Source organism: Sciurus vulgaris (assembly GCF_902686455.1).
Source record: "Sciurus vulgaris genome assembly, chromosome: 1".
NCBI classification, from domain to species: Eukaryota; Metazoa; Chordata; class Mammalia; order Rodentia; family Sciuridae; genus Sciurus; species Sciurus vulgaris.
In genome coordinates, this window is record NC_136461.1 from 15870392 (window position 1) to 15888407 (window position 18016).

Consider the following 18016-nt stretch of genomic DNA (forward strand, 5'->3'; position numbering starts at 1 on the left):
TTGTGATGTCTCCACCATCAGACTGGAGGATCCCAAAGGCAGAGTCTGTGTCCCCGCTTGGGTGTGTACAGGGCCGAGCCCCTTCCTCCCGCCTGACTGGCGTCTCCCCCGCAGTGGGAAGAGGTGAGCGGCTACGACGAGAACATGAACACCATCCGCACCTACCAGGTGTGCAACGTCTTCGAGTCGAGCCAGAACAACTGGCTGCGGACCAAGTTCATCCGGCGGCGTGGCGCCCACCGCATCCACGTGGAGATGAAGTTCTCCGTGCGTGACTGCAGCAGCATCCCCAGCGTGCCCGGCTCCTGCAAGGAGACCTTCAACCTCTACTACTACGAGGCCGACTTCGACTCGGCCACCAAGACCTTCCCCAGCTGGATGGAGAACCCGTGGGTGAAGGTGGACACCATTGCGGCTGACGAGAGCTTCTCCCAGGTGGACCTGGGTGGCCGGGTCATGAAGATCAACACCGAGGTGCGGAGCTTTGGGCCCGTGTCCCGCAATGGCTTCTACCTGGCCTTCCAGGACTATGGCGGCTGCATGTCCCTCATCGCCGTGCGTGTCTTCTACCGCAAGTGTCCCCGCGTCATCCAGAATGGAGCCATCTTCCAGGAGACGCTGTCAGGGGCTGAGAGCACGTCCCTGGTGGCTGCCCGGGGCAGCTGCATCGCCAACGCTGAAGAGGTGGACGTGCCCATCAAGCTGTACTGCAACGGCGATGGGGAGTGGCTGGTGCCCATCGGGCGCTGCATGTGCAAAGCTGGTTTCGAGGCCGTGGAGAACGGCACCGTCTGCCGAGGTAGGAGCCGCCACGGGGCGGGGGGCCCTGCGAATGCAGGGGTCAGAGTTGGTGCTGGCTGCAGGCTCCGGCCTGGGGGCTGGTGCTCGGGCTGGCGAGGGCAAAGGCCTGGAGCTGACTGCGGGGCTCTCCACGGCAGCTTTCCAAACCCGCAGCTTTGCCCGGCCTCCTGGAGGGAGGCCCCGATAGTGCTCCCTGGTCAAGGGTCCGTGCACAGACCCCAGGAGGCGCCCGTGACGGGGTTGGTGTGAAGCTAGAGGCCTTTTGTTTCAATTATTACGTGATTATTTATGATGGTAAAGGGTGTTTCTTTTTCTTTGCTTGCAAAAGTGATACGGTTCCTTGTTTAAAAAAATGACTGTGGGCTGGGGTTGCGACTCGGTGGTAGAGTGCTCATCTGGCGTGTGTGAGGCCCTGGGTTCCATCCACAGCGCCGCATATAAATAAATAAAATAAGGTTGTTAAAAACTTCTTAAAAAGAAAACGAATGTCATAATAGATGACATTTAGAATACATCCTAGGGATGTGAAGCAGCATGGCCCCCTAGGGGGACTGGTCGGGTACAGCCAGGACCGAGATGGAGGAGAGACGTAGAAAAGGCTGCGGCTGGAGCGGCTTGAACGGTGCGTCCTCCGTGGCCGCTAAACTGATCGTCCCAAGGTTTCTGCTCTGTCAGTCAGTATAGGCCAGGCTAAGCTGAAGTGACAAAACAGTGTATTTCTTAGCGCTGCACAGTCATCACGGGTCAGCTTGAGACTCCTCCCTCCGGGAGCCAAGTGGATGGAGGAGCCACCCTGAGGAATGTCGCCGTCATTAGCACAGAAGGAGGAGCGAGCATAACGACAGGTAGAGGCTTCCATCTGGAATGGCCCATTCCAGTGGCCAAAGCGGGTCATGTGGTCACTTCCAATTCCCACCCTCACTGTGACCCAGGCCTTGTGATCACGTTGAAGGACGAGCACTTCCGTGATATACCCCACCTAGAACCCCGTGGAAGTACTCTCTGCGCTGAGGAACCTGAGGCTCAGAGAGTCTCGCGGAGAGTTGGGGGCGGGATCTGGGATTGTCACCCAGGGAGTGCTGCAAAGCCAGCCCTTTTAACCACCAGGCCTCCTAGTGAAGGAAAAATCTTAAGTAAACAGCAGCACAGGCGGTGGGTGATCAGATATGGCCAAGAATGGTGGAGAAGTCTGTACAAGCGGTTCTGCACGGAGATCGCAAGCTGCGGAACGGGAGGGTTGTGGCCTCCAAGCCCATGCTAGGCAATGCTGTCCCCTGAGCAGACCCACAGATCTGGTTTTCGGTCCTTGGAAAGAACAACCTTGGGAGCCGACAGAGCGGGAGGTGCAGAATGTGCAAACCAGAAACCAGTCACTCAGTGTTGGTTGTTTATCCAGTCATCAAACTTTCGCCAGTCCTGCTCTGTGTCAGACCTTGTCCTGAGCGTCTGGTGATACAGAGAAGAATCCAGCTGTGGCCTCCCCTCTGCAGTGCCCAGTCCGGGGGGCGGGGGTGCAGATCTATAAACGAACACAGGTTGACGTGTTAGACTCGTTTTAATAGAACCCTTCAGGCTGCAGTGGGCACAGACGTGGCAGAAGCCCGCAGTTCGGAGGTGCCGTTGGCGCCGTCTTAGGAGAGAGCTCTGTCGGGTAGGTGGCCCAGGATTTCCGGAGGGTGGATTTGCATGAATATGTCCCAGGGATTGAAGCAGCGTGGCCCGCTAGGGGGACTGGTCGGGTACCGAGATGGAGGAGAGATGTAGAAAAGGCTGCGGCTGGAGCAGCTCGGACAGCACGTCCTCTGTGGCCGCTAAACTGATCACCCCAAGACCAGCCGTGTAAACCAACATCCGTCCCCTCACCACTTCCAAGGACCAGGAATCCCGGTGTGGCCTGGACGATGCCTCTCCGTTGACTGGGGGCTGTGGTGTGATCTGCAGGCTTGACGGAAAGGGGTCTGCCTCCCTGCCCAAGGGTCAGGTCACAGGCCATCTTAGAGGTGCCTGTTGGGGGCAGGTTCTCAGGGAGGGTCAGAGCCTCTCCTGGCCAGTGGCCAGGGTTCTGGGGGATGCCGGGCAAGGTGGTGGGCCCTGGCTTCCTTCTCTTCCTTTCTTCCCCTGGACTCACCAGCCCACCTCAGGCCCAGGCCTGGTCCGGCCAGCTGCAGGGCGTGCGTGGGGACCAGTCAGGGTGTGACTCATGATCTCAGAGAGCTCAGAAGGACCCAGCGGCTGGTGTGGCCTGTGGGCAGCCACCCAGATGCGGGGCCGCTCCAGCCCACATCCCACAGACACTGGCCTGGCCAGCAGGGGCGTGGAGGGGCAGTGGCTGCCGCTCACATCTGAGGGGCCGCCCAGTGCAGTCCCGTCCCCCTGCTGGGGGATTCTCAGCCTTTACTGTAGACTAGAACCGCCTGGAGAGTTGGTGGAAACGCAGGTTCGGGTCTGGCCCACCGACCTCTTCCCCAGGCCCGGCCCTGAGGCGGCACCCGGCATTTGCTTTCTCAGCCCAGCCTCCCCGGTGATTCTGAACCAGGGCCTTGAGCTCAGACCTGCAAGGAGACAGCACATCTCGGCCAGACCAAGCTGGGGCTCCAGGCCGAGGGCTGACCCCCAGCCCACCCCGCCGCGCCCCAGGGAGCATCCACCCTGGGGGGAGGACAGAACTCCAGAAGATCCGCTTAATGTCCTGACCTTGTCTGACCAGGGGCGTCCCATTGGTTTGCTAATACAGAGGAAATCAGACTGAACAAAGTTCTCTGGGGAGATGAGTGGGGAGTCCCTGTGGGGAGCGGCTACCACCCCAGGGCAGGCCGCAGTGGCTGAAGGGTCACTACTTCCCAGCACAGTGAGTTCACAAAGCTAAGCTGATTCACGCTGACCCACTGTCTGCGGTGCCTACTATGTGCAGGTGTAGTGAGAGAAGCCGGCTGTTCAACAAGCACGTACTAAGTACCCACTGTTTGCCATTTAGCCCTCTAACAAATGTGTGCTGAGTGCCCACTAGGTAGCAGACACTTGCTGGGACGACAGGCGAGAACAGAACAGACAGGCTCTCTGCCTCCTGGAGTCCTGGCCTGGGTGGGTGACGGGGGAGCGGAGGAAAACGTGAAAGAATAAATAAGCGAGTCACAGAGGGTCTTGAATGTACGGCAGTCCTGTGTGACGCTAGGGACCCACACGGGGTCCTGCTTTGGGTAAGAAAGGCCTCCCACAGGAGGTGGCCTTCGAGCTAGTGTGGAGTGCCCTGTGGGGCCCAGAGGGAGCGTCCCCAGCAGAGGAGCCTAAGAAACTGAGACTGGGGGTGAGTGGCTCCTGGGTGACCTGGGGACTCAGACAGGAGGGATGGGGCTGAGCCCGGTCCTGCCGAGATGAAGTCTGCCAAAGCACCGAGGACACCAGGAAGACAGTGTCCTTGCCTGGGGCGCTCAGGAGCAGGTGGCATTAGGCGGGAGGAGTGAGCGGAGTTGGCGGGGCCCGGGGGTGGGGCGGGTGGAGGACGCGTGGATGCGGCCCTGTCCTGTGTTGCTGCCGGGCTCTGGGGTGCAGGGCAGGGGGCCCTCTCCCCCTACGGCTGCCCCTCTTCACTCATCTGGTCCCTAGGCACCGACCGCCTGATCCAGGCCTGTGCTGGCCGTCCCATCTGCCAGGCGGGGACAGGGGGTCTCCCGCCCCTTCCCCTGTGCCTGTCCCCAAACTCCTCAGGACACACCCCCAGGGCCTCCCACCAGCGGTGTGTTGGAGGTGCCCCTGCAATTCCTCCAATGCAGCCCCCACCCGCGGCCTCTTCCTTGACTTTCTCGGGAACGTTACAGCTGGGTGCTGAAGGGCCCCTGCCTCGGTTTCCCCAGGTTTCCCCCTGCTTCCCCTGTCCAGTGGGAGCCCCAGCCAAGCCACCTTTGGGGGCCCGCCCTCCTCCACCCCAGTGCCCCACCATGGCTGCCGTGGCTCTGGGGACAGGCCTCAGGCCCGGTGGGATGTCGACTATGGAGCTCGGGTGGGGAGAGCGGCCACCAGCCAGCGGGGGCGTCCCCCATGTCGCTCGGTGGCCGTGGCCAGGACTCCCCAGCTCGCGCTGCAGGCCTCCCTCCCGGCCCTCCTGCCTGCGGCCAGCCCCTCTCTCCCCAGCCCTGCCTTGACCTTGGCTTGAGAGACCTGGTTTCAAACCCCAGCCCCACCTCTCACTGGCCGCTGACCTTGGCCAGCCACCAACCGTCTCAGCCTCTGCCTCCCTCTCCGCAGGGCAGGGCTGGGGAAGGGCCGGGAGCGGAGGCCAGACGGGCGTGCGGGGAGGCCGGAGGAGGGCCTGGGCGCCGGCCGGCCTGGCTTGGCCGTTGTTGTTGTTGTCTTTTCCCTGATGAACTTTTTATTTTGAGGAAAAAATAACTTTCCTTTTTTGTGAAAGCCGCACAAGTTGTTCGGAGGAACTTTAGAAATGGCTGAGAAGCGAAAAAGAGAGAATGAAAGACCCCGTGGCGTCCCGAGATGAGCCGAGCGAACCGCTCCGGACCGCGCGGTCGGTGGATCCACACATGCTGGGTTTTCTGTTTTTGAAAACAATGAACTCCAAGTCCCTCTGGAGGGGGCGCGTGCTGGGAATGGCACCCAGGGCCGCCGGCCTCGCGCGTCTGCCACACCGAGGGGCGTCCTGGGGCTCTCGGGTGGGGCAGCAGCTCGGCGGGGCGCGCTGACCTGTCCCGCGTGGCAGGCGCGGACTGCAGCCTGTCACCACTTGGACTAAGGCGGGGAGTGAGTCCAGGTTCCGACTTCTCGCCCAGCCGCTGTTTTCGCTGAGGACACGTTTCCAGGCATGGAATTGCGGGGTCAAAGGGCACGTACTTTTTTGGAGAGCTTTTGACACACGTTGCCAAATTACCCCCAGGAAGGCTGGCCACGGCCCCTGCTGGCAGCAGCCTCTGGCCTGCCCCTTTCCCGCATGCCGGCCAGCACGGCCTGTCACGTCCCTGGCTGTGTCTTCTGTTTTACTCCCAGAATCCTGGGAGGGAGTGGCCGGGGGTCCCCTCGGCCACCCCAGGGTGGCCTCCTTCCCACCCAGCCCTTCCCTCAGAGGCTGGCCCAGTGGCCCCGATGTCTCTGGGGGCGTCTGCCGGGTGGGGCGCAGGCAGCGGGGGCGAGGAGGGAGGCCGCCAGCTGGCAGGGCCCACGCTCGCTGGGGAGGGTGTGAGGGTTGGAACGCCGGGTGGGAGGGGAGGCCAAACCCCCACCCCAGAAAGTTCTACAGTTTCCCTTCAGGGTGGAGACAGCCAGCTGGAGGAGGGGGCGGGGTGACGGACAAGCCCTCCAGACCCCCGGGCTCCGTCGAGGGCCGAGACCACCCAGGCCAGCCTTTGGGGAAGGGGTTGGACAGGGATCCGGGCCAACGCACTCAAGCTGCTCAGAGCTCTGCTCTAAAAACTGGAAGAGTTCCACACACTCCCCTCCTCCTCCTCCGTCCACTGGTCCATCTGTCTGTCCGTCCATCTAGCTAACAGTCTCCGAACGCCAGCTCTGGTGTTTTCTCCTTGCAGGGGCCAGAGATGCCCTCATGGAGAACCGGGACTGTGCCAGGCCTCAAGGGTCCTGGGAAAGGCCTGTCGCGGCCCCTGCCCTCGGGCCATCCAGCCCGGAGATGTTGGCCGTGGTCTGTGGGCGGCGAAGGCGCAGGAGCAGGTGTCATGCAGGAGAGGGTGGGGGGCAGGAGGCGTGTAGGAGCAGACAGGTGTGGCCAGGGCAGGAGAGGCTTCCTGGAAGAGGTTCCCTCCAGTGGGCACCGGAGCTGGCCTGGTGAGGCCGGGAGGTACAGAGGCCCGGAGCCACAGCAGCTGCCCCGTCACGATGCAGCCTTGCGATGCTGAGGAGGGAGAGGGGAGAGAGGTGGGTGGGCTTCCTGGAGGAGGAGCCCTTTCCTGGGCTGCGGAGGAACAAGGCAGGATGGACTCTAGGCCAGAAGCGAGGCCCTATTTTCTTTCCATTGCTCTCCAGGCAGGTTGCTGCCATCCAAGGGGCGTAGAGGAGAGGGGTTCTGGGGTGCGGGGCCACCAGGGCTTCAACTCCTCTGCTGGGGCCTGAGGGGCCTGGCAGGCCCTGGACAGGAGGAAGAAAGGACCGCCTGGGGGTCAGCACTGTGCTAAGTGCCATGCTCCCTGGTCTTAGGGAACCTGCCATTACTAGTTCCATCTTACAAATGATGAGGCTCAGGTCCAGAGAGGGTCAGCAAGTTGCTCAAGGTCTCTCAGCACTAAGTTGCAGAGCCAGAACTTGAACTGGCTTTCTCTAATCGGGCTGAGCCACTTACTAACCTAGAATAGATGGATGCCAGAATGTTCTCTCCCTTGATACCTGAGGCCCGCGTCCTGTTCAACTGGCCGGGAGCCCCCTCCTGAAGAATCTAAGAGTGCGCAGCAGGGTGTGCTGGGGAGAGCCTGGGTGACCTTGTTCAAGAAACGGGGCCAGTAACCCTGCCCTGCCCCCTCCAGGTCATGGAGAAACCCAGCATGGCGGATAGAGAAACTAGGATGTGGGACTTCAGAGGAGGGAGGGGCCCACCCCACAGGCAGCCGAAGGGGCTTCTCAGGACCGGGCCTCCAGGGGCAAGCAGCTGTCCTCTTAGGAGATGTGGGAGCCAGGCACCCTGGTGCACGTCTGTCATCCCAGCAGCCCAGGAGGCCCAGGCAGGAGGATGGCAAGTTCAAAGCCAGCCTCAGCCTCTTAGCAAGGACCTAAGCAACTCAGTGAGACCTGTCTCTAAATAAAAGACAACACAGGACTGGGGACGTGGCTCAGTGGGCGAGTGCCCCTGAGTTAATCCCTGGTACCAAAAAAAAAAAAGATGTGGGGCAGGGTACAACGTGACCCCAGGACAGACCCATGGGTGGGGAGCCAGAAAGCACAGCTGTCCATCTGCCCCCAGCGCTTCCTGCCCACTACCTTGTTGAAGCTATGCCTGGGCCAGTGTGTCAGGCCACTCTGAGGCGTGGAGGCCGGTCTGTGCTCCTGTGCCTCCCACTGCTGACTTCGTCCTCACAGGGCTGTCCGGCTGAGCCTTGGCTGCCCTGTGGGGTTGGCAGAGGTCATGCTCTTTACAGAAAAGGAAACTGAGGTTCAGAGAGGTTCCACAGTCTGCCAAGGTGACATGGCTAGGAAGGGCGGGGTGTGAACCTTGGCCACCTGGCCCTGGAGCCCCTGTGCTGTCCTCTCTTGGCCCCAGACTGGCTCTCCTGACCCTGGTGACACCAGGGTGACAGGCTTGGTCCATGCTGCCTCCAGAACCCGCCAGCGGGACCATAAACGGTTGGGGGAGTTCCCCTCCCTCCCGCCTCTGCCTTCTCATCTGGTGGGGCCTCTGGCTCTGGCGCGAGAAGCCGGTTTATTGAGGAAGTTTATGCATTTAACAGTTTAAGCCTTCCTAAGCCTGTGGTACAACAGGATTTGGGAGCCGTTAACAATTCTGTGTGGTTAAGAGATTTTCATTTCTCCGCAGCAGCTGGCCGAGGGCCCACTGGCCGGCTCTGGCCCCGCCCCACCCTGTTGGGGCCCCCCTCCCTGCCCCCCCTTCCCCTCCCCATCCCCCCACCCCAAGCCTCCAGGTGTGGACTCTGGCCTCACAGGAGGAACCAAGGCTCAGAGAGGGAGAGGGAACAAGCGGGGCCACACAGCCCACCAGAGGCTTGAATGAAGACCTGTCTGAGCCCCTTTCCCTCCTAGACGCTGTGCCCTGGAACGAAGGGGACAGCATATCATCCTGGCAGACGCCACCAACCCCTCTGAAGCCAACTTGAGCCCAGCAGGGCTTCGCGGCTGGGAGGGGCCCCGCCAGGTTTGGGTTCATCCACCTTGTTGGCTGGAGTTGGAGGCGGGAGGGGCCTGCCGGGCCTCTTGAGAAGGTCACCCAGCACCGAGGGGTTTGCCTCCCCCGCTGGGGGAGCGGCACCGTGCGTGACCCTGATGTCCTGCGTGTGAGCGGCTCTTGGTCACTCGCTGCCCCCTTGGTGGGGCGCTCCGCCGTGCGGCGCCGTCTCACCCCAGATTCTGTGATCTCCTGGGAGTGGGGCCACCAAGGTTGTCATCGCCATTGTCCATACGGGAGGATGGGGCGTTCCCAGGGTCACTGAACACTCGGGGGGACCAAGCCGGGACGGGAGCCCTGGGCTGCAGCTCGTGGTCTCTCAGATGTCCAGCCAGGCAGCTCCCCGGGGCCTAGGAAGTCTGGGCGGGAAGAGGGGAGAGCTGCTCACGCCCAGAGAAGGCGCTCCGGGGAGAGGACCGTGGGCGGGTTGGGCAGCTGCGAACAGGCCCCCGAGGGCCTGAACTGACCCGTGGCCAGGGACCAGCAAGGACCGGTGGGCTGGCCTTGGGACTCCCGCCCTGGCTGCTGCCACAGGCCCTTTGCTCCTCCTCCAGCCTTCCCGGGCTTTCTCCACCTAGGTTGGGTGGTGTTGCTGTTTTAATCGCAGGGAGTTGTTTTCTGGCCATGGTCGTTTGTCTGTCCAGCCAGCCAGCAGGCCAATCCCACCGCCCCACCTCATGTGCACCCCAAAGCGTGTGCAGGTCGCTTGTTCTCTCTTCCCACCCCAAAGGAAGGGGCTGAGCAGCTGCTCCCCAGCCGTGGGGCCATGAGCCCAGAGAAGGTGAAGGCAGAGCTGCCCGGGCGGGCATGGGCTGCTCTGCTCTTGGCCCTCTGCTCCCCGGCGAGGCCACGGTGGCCCCTGGTGCCCCGCGTGCTGCCGCGCCTGCGCCCCCGCTCCTGAACCCACCTTCCTCAGGTGTTTACCCTCCTCTCCATGAAAGCAGCTCACGTCAATGCCACAGGGATGTTCCACGTGGCCCCGCGGCGGACACGTCCCTATCCTGCTGAGACCCCACTCAGCTGGGCCCCTGGCCTCTCTGGTGCCTCAAGGGTGGTTCCTGCCTGTCTCCTGCCTCTGCTCAGTGTCGGACCCCAGGACCACGTCCCCCTCCTCCCTCTCCCTGGGTGGCTCCGTCCAGCCCGGCAGGGTCAAAGGCCTTCCCTGGTTGCCCAGGCCTGCCACATGCCCCCTAGCCCCCGCCCTACCCCTGCCCCTGTGCCCCCACCCCTGGCAGACCCAGGGCTGCTGGAACAGAGTCCCCATCCCACAGGACGAAAGCCAAGCCCCGAAGCGTCCGTGGGCCTCCCTCCATCGGCCTCTTTGGCCCCTGTCCTTCCACTTCCCGCCCCACCCTCTGCCCACTCCAGCACACTGACCCCCTGGACTCTTGTGCCTGGAATATTCCTTCCTGATATCCACTCACGGATCCCTCACTGTCTTCGGCCTCTGCGCTCCGGATTCCCTGTGGGCATCTTCTGTCCACGCAGGTGTGTGTCCGTCTCCCTTGACTTCCCTGTGCCATCCCAGCACCCAGCGACTTACTAGTGTGTTTTCCAGCTCATTCTTCAGCTGCCTGTCTTCCCCAAGTGGTGTGTAGGCTCCGCCGGGTCGGGCGCTTCTGTGTACGGGTTCCCTGCTGGATTTCGGGGTTCTGGGATGGTGCTTAACTCGCAGAAGGTAATCAAGTACTTGGTAAATCTGACTGACCCCTCCAACCCTGGTGTGAGCCACCCTGCTAGCAAAGGCCCTGGGAGAGGCTGGGGTCTCCCCGAGGCACTGGCACAGGCCGCACATCTATCTGCGGTAGGACAGGGGTTTCTAGGCCCGTGTGGAAAGTCCTTATTCTCCAAACTCAGAGGTCCCCTAAGACCTCAGGTCCTTCTTGGACCAGAGGTGTCAGGAAGCACCTCTCGGGTGTCCGGGTCTTTCTCACTAGTGAATGTGCTTCAGCCCTTGCTGTCCTCCTCCCCTGGCCTGATGGTTGGGTCCCTGTGGTGTCGTCTGAGACCAGCGTCTGTCCATTCTCCATGAGGAGCCGGGGAAGCCCAGGGCAGCCTGGGCCTGTGCAGGCGGAGCTGGCGCGGGGCAGGGGCTTCCCTCTCCGCCCGTATCGCCCTTGAGACCTGCGTGGCAGGGCCTCTTCCTGAGCCGTGTTTCCCTGTCGATCACGGGGCAGTGGTCCCAGCTCCCCAGGTTTGGGGGAGGCTCTGAGGTAAGGAGGGAGCTCAGAAGACAGGAGAAGGGCTGGGGGCAGTTTCTGCCCCTGGAAGGAATATTCCCAGGGCAGGTGCCCACCCAGGGGGACCCTGGCAGAGTCGCTAGAGAGCGGGCCACGGGCCCCTGTCACAGGGAGGCACAAGGGGATGGACGACCCCTTGGTTAAAAGCAAGCCCGGGCACACAGCAGGTGCCTAATATGTGCTTGTGCAATGACATGCCCAGTGAGAGCCCAGACACAGCCCACAGAGTCGGGTAACTGGGTCCAAATTTGGGCCGTCCGCCCGCTTTGCCATGAAGCCCCGGCAGGGCACTGCCCCCTGGCCTCCCGCCCTGGAGCTCAGTGACCACCGGCAGACTAGCAGCCTCTGATTCTGTCCTTCCTGGTCCTCATGGCCCCTCAGGAGGCCACCAGGGCAGCCGTGGCCACCTAAGGGCTAGAGTCCACGTTGCCTGCCACCCTCCAGGCACCCGGGGCCAGGAAGGTTTAGCTAAGTAGCTGAGCACCAGCCTCTAGGGTTCAAACATCGGGCCCACTGAGTGGCCCTGGGCTGGTGATCCGCCTCCCGAATCCTCGCTCTCCTCATCTGTAAATGGGTATAATAAATAAGTGAAACATTACAGGGCAAGGTGTGACAACTCAGGTGACAATGTGAGAACGTGTCCAGCGCAGCACCCGGCATGAGGCTCCTGGTCGGTCAGCTTAGCTCTGGGGTCAGAGCCTGGAACCTGCTCTCTTAATGTTCAGGTTTGTCACCATCTCCTTTTGTACATGAGGACACTTGGGTTCAGAGAGAGCAAGTGGCTTGCCCTAAGCCATACAGCAAATAAATGGCTGTTACTGAACCCAGGTTGTTTGACGGAAAGGTGTGGCCTGGGGAAAGGCTTGGGGGCCGTGCAGAGCTCTTTCTGCCCCTGTGTCCTCAGCACATTCTGAGCTCAAGGCCTCACATTAGAATTAGAAGGAAAAGATTCTTCCCTGGGGCTTGGCAGGCCTCTCCTGGTACCCTGGCTCCTGGGAAACCAAGCTCAAGCTTCCAGTCTCCTTTAAAGCCACTGCCATCTGATCAGCGACATTTTAAAGACCTGAGAGTGGTCGCTGGCCTTTTTGTGCTGCCTGGGCGGGCTCTGTGGCTTTGGGAGCCCCACGTCCGTATCCCTGGCAACCCCAGCCCGGGGCTGCCCTCCCCCACACTGCTGTCAGAGCATGGTCTGTGGGAGCTCCCTGGAGACCCCCGAGGGGCGCACCTACATGTGCCCGGTCAGCCCCAGCATCCCTCCTCAGCACTAGCATGTGCAGGCTGTGGCTCCACATCTGCACCCAGGAGCACCTCTGGACCAGCGAGCAGGTCCACACTGCTCAGGGGTGGACTTTGCCCACGAGCATGGGGCTCCCTGGAGCCACCCTCAATCCCGACGGCCCTATTTTCAGGTGCTTCCATGCCTGCCCGACCCGCCCCAGCACATTGGAGCCAGGAGGAGCAGGCTCTTGGGTGTGCCGAACAGGTCAGCCTGGGTGGAAGCGCATGCGCTGCACCAAACAAGTGTGCATGTCCCTCTGTGCGTGAGGGCGCCCACCCGTGTCCTGTGCTCCTGGGCGCTGTGCACTCTCTGGATCAGGTGTACCGTTCCGCAGGGGCGCGCCCGCACCCACATCTCAGCCAGGCCGTGTCCTCCGCCATGGTGTGTGTGTGCTGTATCAAGCCAGATGTGCACGCACTGGAAATTGGGTATTTGTGAGTGTGCATACGTGCACTGTGTCAGTGCAGTGTGTGTGTGTGTGTGTGTGTGTGTGTGTGTGTGTGTGTGTGAGAGTGAGAGAGAGAGGAGAGAGAGAGAGACTTTCTGGGGGCCAGGATGTCAGGGCCATTGATTTTCTGTCTGTTAGAAATTCCCTTTGAGGTCCTCTTCTTGTCTCTTTCATGAACCAAAGTCAGCGGCTCGAGTTCTTAAAGCAAACAGGGCCTGTTCGGCAGCGGGCTCCCTTGCCCGCCCCGACCCCCGCTGGTGTGCCTGCACTAGCACACAGAAGCTGCCATCGCGGGGAGCAAGGGGCCCCAGAGGGGTGCCACAGCAGGGGCCAGGGCTCAGACTCCGGTCCAGGCTCTGGGCTTTTCTGCTGCTGTGGCCCTGGCCATTGTTCTTCACTTCCTGAGTCCAGGTTCCCCGTCTGCCACTCAGGACGTCCCTGGAGACGTGAGCATGAGGGTGGAGCCCCCACCAAGGCTGGGGGCCGTCACTGAGCTCTCCACCCGCTGTCCTGGCTGTGATGTCCATGAAGGGCGTCTGCTGGACAGGACCGTGGAGGAGCTTGGGAAGGGGGTACGCACGAGCTGCCCCGACTCGGGGCCCTGTGCACCAGGCATCTGCTCATGTCCCTGCATTTCATCCTGGTCACTGCCCCAGGTGGTGACTGCTGTTGTCCCATTCCACAGAGGAGCAAACTGAGACCCAGAGAACTGCAAAGACTTGCCGAATCTCCCAGGGAGCAGGTGGTAGGCCAGGGTCAGGACTCAGCTCAGCGGACCCCTGAGGCTTTCCCCAGCCCCTGCCTTCCCAAATCACCCCTAGAGCAGGCAGAAGTGAGGGGCCAGGCCTGGAGGACGCCCAGGCCTCAGGCACCGTGTGAGCGGAGGCACGGAGGTGGGGTGGCACCCGCCTGGAGGAAAGGGGCCCCAGCCTCAGCCTCTGCCGCCTCCCTCTCCTGCCCTTCCCCCTCCAGATGGGCAGCCCCTTGCGGGGTCCCGCCCCCCACGCTGCCGTCTTTGTGGCCCGGGAAGAATGCCTCTCTTTATCTCCCAGACGCCCCTTCCCTTTGATTCTCCTCTCCCGGGGTTTCTGCTGACCTCTGCGTGTTGGGAATCCAATTAGAGGCGCGGACGGAGAGAGTGACAGGCGCGCCGAATCCCGCCTCGCCCCGCGAGCGCGCTCCCGAGCCGCCTGCTTGTCATGCTGGGCCCTGCGCGGGCTTTGTGGGGATTAGCGGCGGGGGTGGGGCGCTCCGCAGATGGGACCAGAAGCGTTGCTGGTGAATGTCATGTCCCGGTGGAGAGTGGAGGAGGGGCGCCAGCGCTGGGTCCAGCGGGAGAGGCGGGAAGGGGGCCGGCTCGGGAAGAAGTGGCCGCCCCAGCCCATGGGGGCGCTTGGGGACAGTGATGGCCCTCGGGTTCTCTGGCTCCTCATTAAGGGCTTGGAGGGTAGAGCTGGCAACCACGCTCAAGGCTGCCCGTGGGGGGCAGGGGAGTCAGAATTTCCACCCAGGAGGGGACTTAAGGGTCAACCGATGGCAGGGGCGGGGCCTGGTCTTGAAGCTTCATTTACATAGTGCTTTCGATGTGAGTGAGGGGGACCAAAGAAATGGGGACAGGGCTGCCACTGAGAGATGTGTCCAGAGCTCCTCCTACCACTCACCGCTTGGCACAGCCTCCAGCCTAAGGGCACAGGTTACGCCCTTCTGTGGCCACCAACGTGACTGTCACCCTGCTGGGTTACAGCTGAGGAAACCAAGGCTCCCTGGGAGGACTCAGGACAGTCCCTGGCAGAGCTGGGACTTCTCACCTCGTCCTCTTAAGTACCCACCCCTGCCTCCTAACCTTAGCCCACCTCCCTCGACCTCCTGGGTGAGGAGGGTCCCTGAGGCCACCTGCAGGGGGTATGTGGTGCCCACGTTGTGGAGTCAGGTCCTCAGGGAAAGCAGTACGAGACAGAACGTGGTCAGACACTGGACCCGCAAATGCTGCAGCCTCTCTGGACATGGCCCCACTGTGTGCCAGGCCCTGGGCAGATCACCTTGGCCTCTGCTTCATGGCTGGGTGTGGGGACAAGGAGACCCTGATGCATAGAGGGTGGGACATCTGACGGGGACTGAGGACTGAGGACCACAGAGGAAACCAGGAGCTGGGGACAGGATCACGCCAGCCTAGGAGTCCCCGAGGGCTTCCTGGAGGAAGGGCCACCTGGGCTGAGACCTGGCAGACAAGCGGGAATAGCCTCTGGGGCTGGACATTCGGGTCTGAGAGGCGGGGCAGGGGTGGGTGTGGGGCGCTCATGCTGCACCTGCTAGCGCTGGGCAGGACCCCATCCAGAGCCCCAGGGGGGCTGTACAGCTATGGCCACCTGCGGCAGTTGGCAGCTTCCGGGGGCTTAGGGTCTGCAGTCAAGTCACCATGGGGTGGGACGGTGGCTAGGAGGCCACCGTGTGACGAGGGAACTGGCAGCTCTCTAGCGGACCTGGTCCTGCCACACTGCCTTGCCTTGACCAACCCGGGGCGCAGGGACCACCACCCCACTTTACAGACAAGAAGAGGGTCCCAGGGAGAGGGCATATGCCCTGGGCCCTGCGGGTTAGTGGGGTTTGTCCTGGGCTCCTGCCTGCAAGGCACCTGCCTGGCAAGCCTGGGGGCAGGGGATGGCAGGGGGACCCCAGGTGGAGAAGACCAATCCGTCTATCGGCCGGCTCCTCCTGGCCTCCTGCCTGTTTGTCCCCAAAGACACACCTACAGCCCCCTGCCTCCCGCAGGCTGTATTAAACGTGGATTCACCCACGGCCAGTTCTGAAGATTTGGGACGGGGAGGGCGCGTGGGCCCCACAGAGGCCAGAGGACCCGCCCGGCTGCCCGCACAGCCTGGGCCTGAGCACACGCGAGCAGCCCCCTCCAGCTCTGGGGCACGCTCGTGGCCCGGGGCGCCAGCCCATGGGGGTCCTGCCCCACCTGCCCACTGCGGGCACCTGGGCCAGGGACAGGATGGGCCCAGCCTCCCCACTCCAGCCCCACCTGCTGAGGCGCAGGGCTGGTGGCTCTTCCTGGACCTCTGGGCCAGGTGCCTCGGCCACACAGGCTCCCAGGTCTCTGAACCTGGCCCCCTCCCCTGTGCTTTGTGCCCCCTACCATGTCCCCACCCTAATCTGTGTCTACCTGTACTATGTCCTCCCACCTCCTCCTGCTGTCCTGCCTCTTGCCTCCTCTTTCTTCCTCTCTCCCGGCTCTCCAGCCCCTTCCCCATCTTCCTCCCTCAGACCCTCAGGGGGCCATTTACCTGCCTGGACAGGCCAAGGGACCCAGGTGAGCCGAGGGCTGGGGAGAAGCTTCGGGGTCAAGCTGGGGTCAGAAAGGAGCTCCAAACCTGCCCCCACAGGGCGGGGCCTGGGCACCCACCCCAGGGCAGCACCTGGGTCTCCTCACCTGCGAACCTGTGGAATCCACCCCAGGCTGAGCTGGCTCCTTTTTGTCGGGGAGGGGTTACCAGGGATTGAGCTCAGGGGCACTCGGCCACTGGGCCACGTCCCGGCCCTATTTTGTATTTTATTTAGAGACAGGGTCTCACGGAGTTGCTTAGGGCCTCGCTGTTGCTGAGGCTGGCTTTGAACTCTCCATCCTCCTGCCTCAGCCTCCCAGGCTATGGGGATTACAGGTGTGAGCCACCACACCGGGTTGAGCTCGCTCCTTTTTTGTTTGTTTGTTTTTTTAAATATTTTTTCAGTTGTTGATGGATCTTTATTTTATTCACTTATTTTCAGCAGTGCTGAGGATCAAACCCAGTGCCTCACACATGCTAGGCAAGTGCTCTGCCACTGAGCCACCACCCAGCCCTGAACTCACACTTAACAGCCATTTCAGGCATCTGCGGACGCCCGTCCCCCCAGCTGGCATCCCTTGCAAGCCTCAAGGGAGGCCTCCGCCTCGCTCGGTCTTGTTCTTTCCTGCGAGATGGAGGCAGCCTCCTGGGCCTGGAGGCGCTCAGTGAGGCCCAGCGTACCGCCCGACACACAGGTGCTCAGGGGTGGCCCCGGAAGGGGAGCAGGGGAGCCCACGCCTTCTGGCCACAGCCATGGTCAGCCCTCTGCCCCCGAGGTCAGCGAGGGCAGACTGAGAGGCCATGGCTCGGGGTCACAGGGAGTTGGCCCAGGGACACTTTGGAGGACCTCTGTCCTAAGCAGTGCTGACCCCAGTCCTCCTCAGCAGGAGTAAGAGGTGGGGTCAAGCCCGGGCTGGCCAGCTGGAGTTCACTCGTTCATCCCGGGGATCTCAAGCCCTCCCCTGCTCCTGTCCACGCCGACCCTCAGGGGGCGAATCCTGCAGGTGTGGGACAAGCCTCCAGCCTCAAGGTCCCCCTCCTCCGCCTGCCGTCTCTGGGCTCCCTGCTGGCCACAGGGGCTGGGTGGTTGGTTCCAAGGACTAGAGTGGTCCCTGATTTGGCATGATGTCACCTGTGCCTTGAGCCACACCCAGCCTCTCTGAACCTCAGTTTCCTCATCGGGACTCGACTAGACTAAAAAGGGGCCGTTGGCCCAGAGCAGGTGTGGGCTGCCCAATCTCGCGGGGTGCTCCCCAGCTGGACACACCAGTCTTTCTCCTCTGCCTGGCCTGCCTTGGGCACCCCCGCAGGAGCTGACCTCCCCTCCCACCACCTGCAGAGCTGACCCCAGGACCCTCTTGCCTTCGGTCCTCTTCCTCTGCCTTTCACGACCATCCAGTCCAGCCAGCTGGGCTGGAGGGGACCAGACTCTGAGCAGAACCCTGTCCCCCACCCATCCTGGACCCAGGCGTCAGCCAGCCTTCAAGTGCATCTGCGGGGTGGGGCGCTGTGGGTGATGGAGTCGGGTGGGGCGGAATCAGGCAGGTGTGTGTGAGTGCACGCGCATGTGCAGAGAGCCGTCACTAACACGAGTGTGCCTGCCCTGGGGGCCGCAGGTGTGTCTGAGGGTGGGAGCGAGCTGCTGGGGTGGACGCTGAGCCCATTTGCTGCACCAGGGCACAGGAGCCTCGAGGCCAGCTGGTGAGAGGAGCTCCCACACCCGCAGAGCCCCCGGCCCATGCCCGCCAGCCCGCGCTGTGCAGGTGGGGAACTGAGGCTGGGGACACGCAGCAAGTGACGGGCAGAGCTGGGGCGGGAGCCCGGGCAGCTAAAGCTCCTTCCACCCACCGGGTGCCTTTGGGAACCTGGACCAAGTAGAATCTGGATGAACGGAGAATGGAATCATGGCCGTGGGTGCTTGTCAAAGCCCCGGGCGGACCTTTTACAGTGACCCCGTGATCCCTGCACAACCTATGATCTCAAGTGCCACTTTATCACCCTCTTACGGGTGGAGAAACTGAGGCACAGAGAGGTGAAGTCACTGGCTCACGATCCCACAGCCAATGGGCCACAGCG

General features: G+C 62.4%; 1 protein-coding gene across 3 annotated transcripts in view; it reads left to right on the forward strand.

The window, feature by feature from the left end:
• EPHB2 (EPH receptor B2) overlaps positions 1 to 18016 on the forward strand; it is a 147599-nt gene that overhangs the window by 53087 nt on the left and 76496 nt on the right. For all 3 annotated transcript variants that reach the window (XM_079100325.1, XM_079100323.1, XM_079100324.1), the window contains exon 3: positions 115 to 799. In XM_079100325.1, the coding sequence (XP_078956451.1) occupies positions 115 to 799 (685 nt within the window). The remainder of the gene's footprint in view (positions 1 to 114; positions 800 to 18016) is intronic.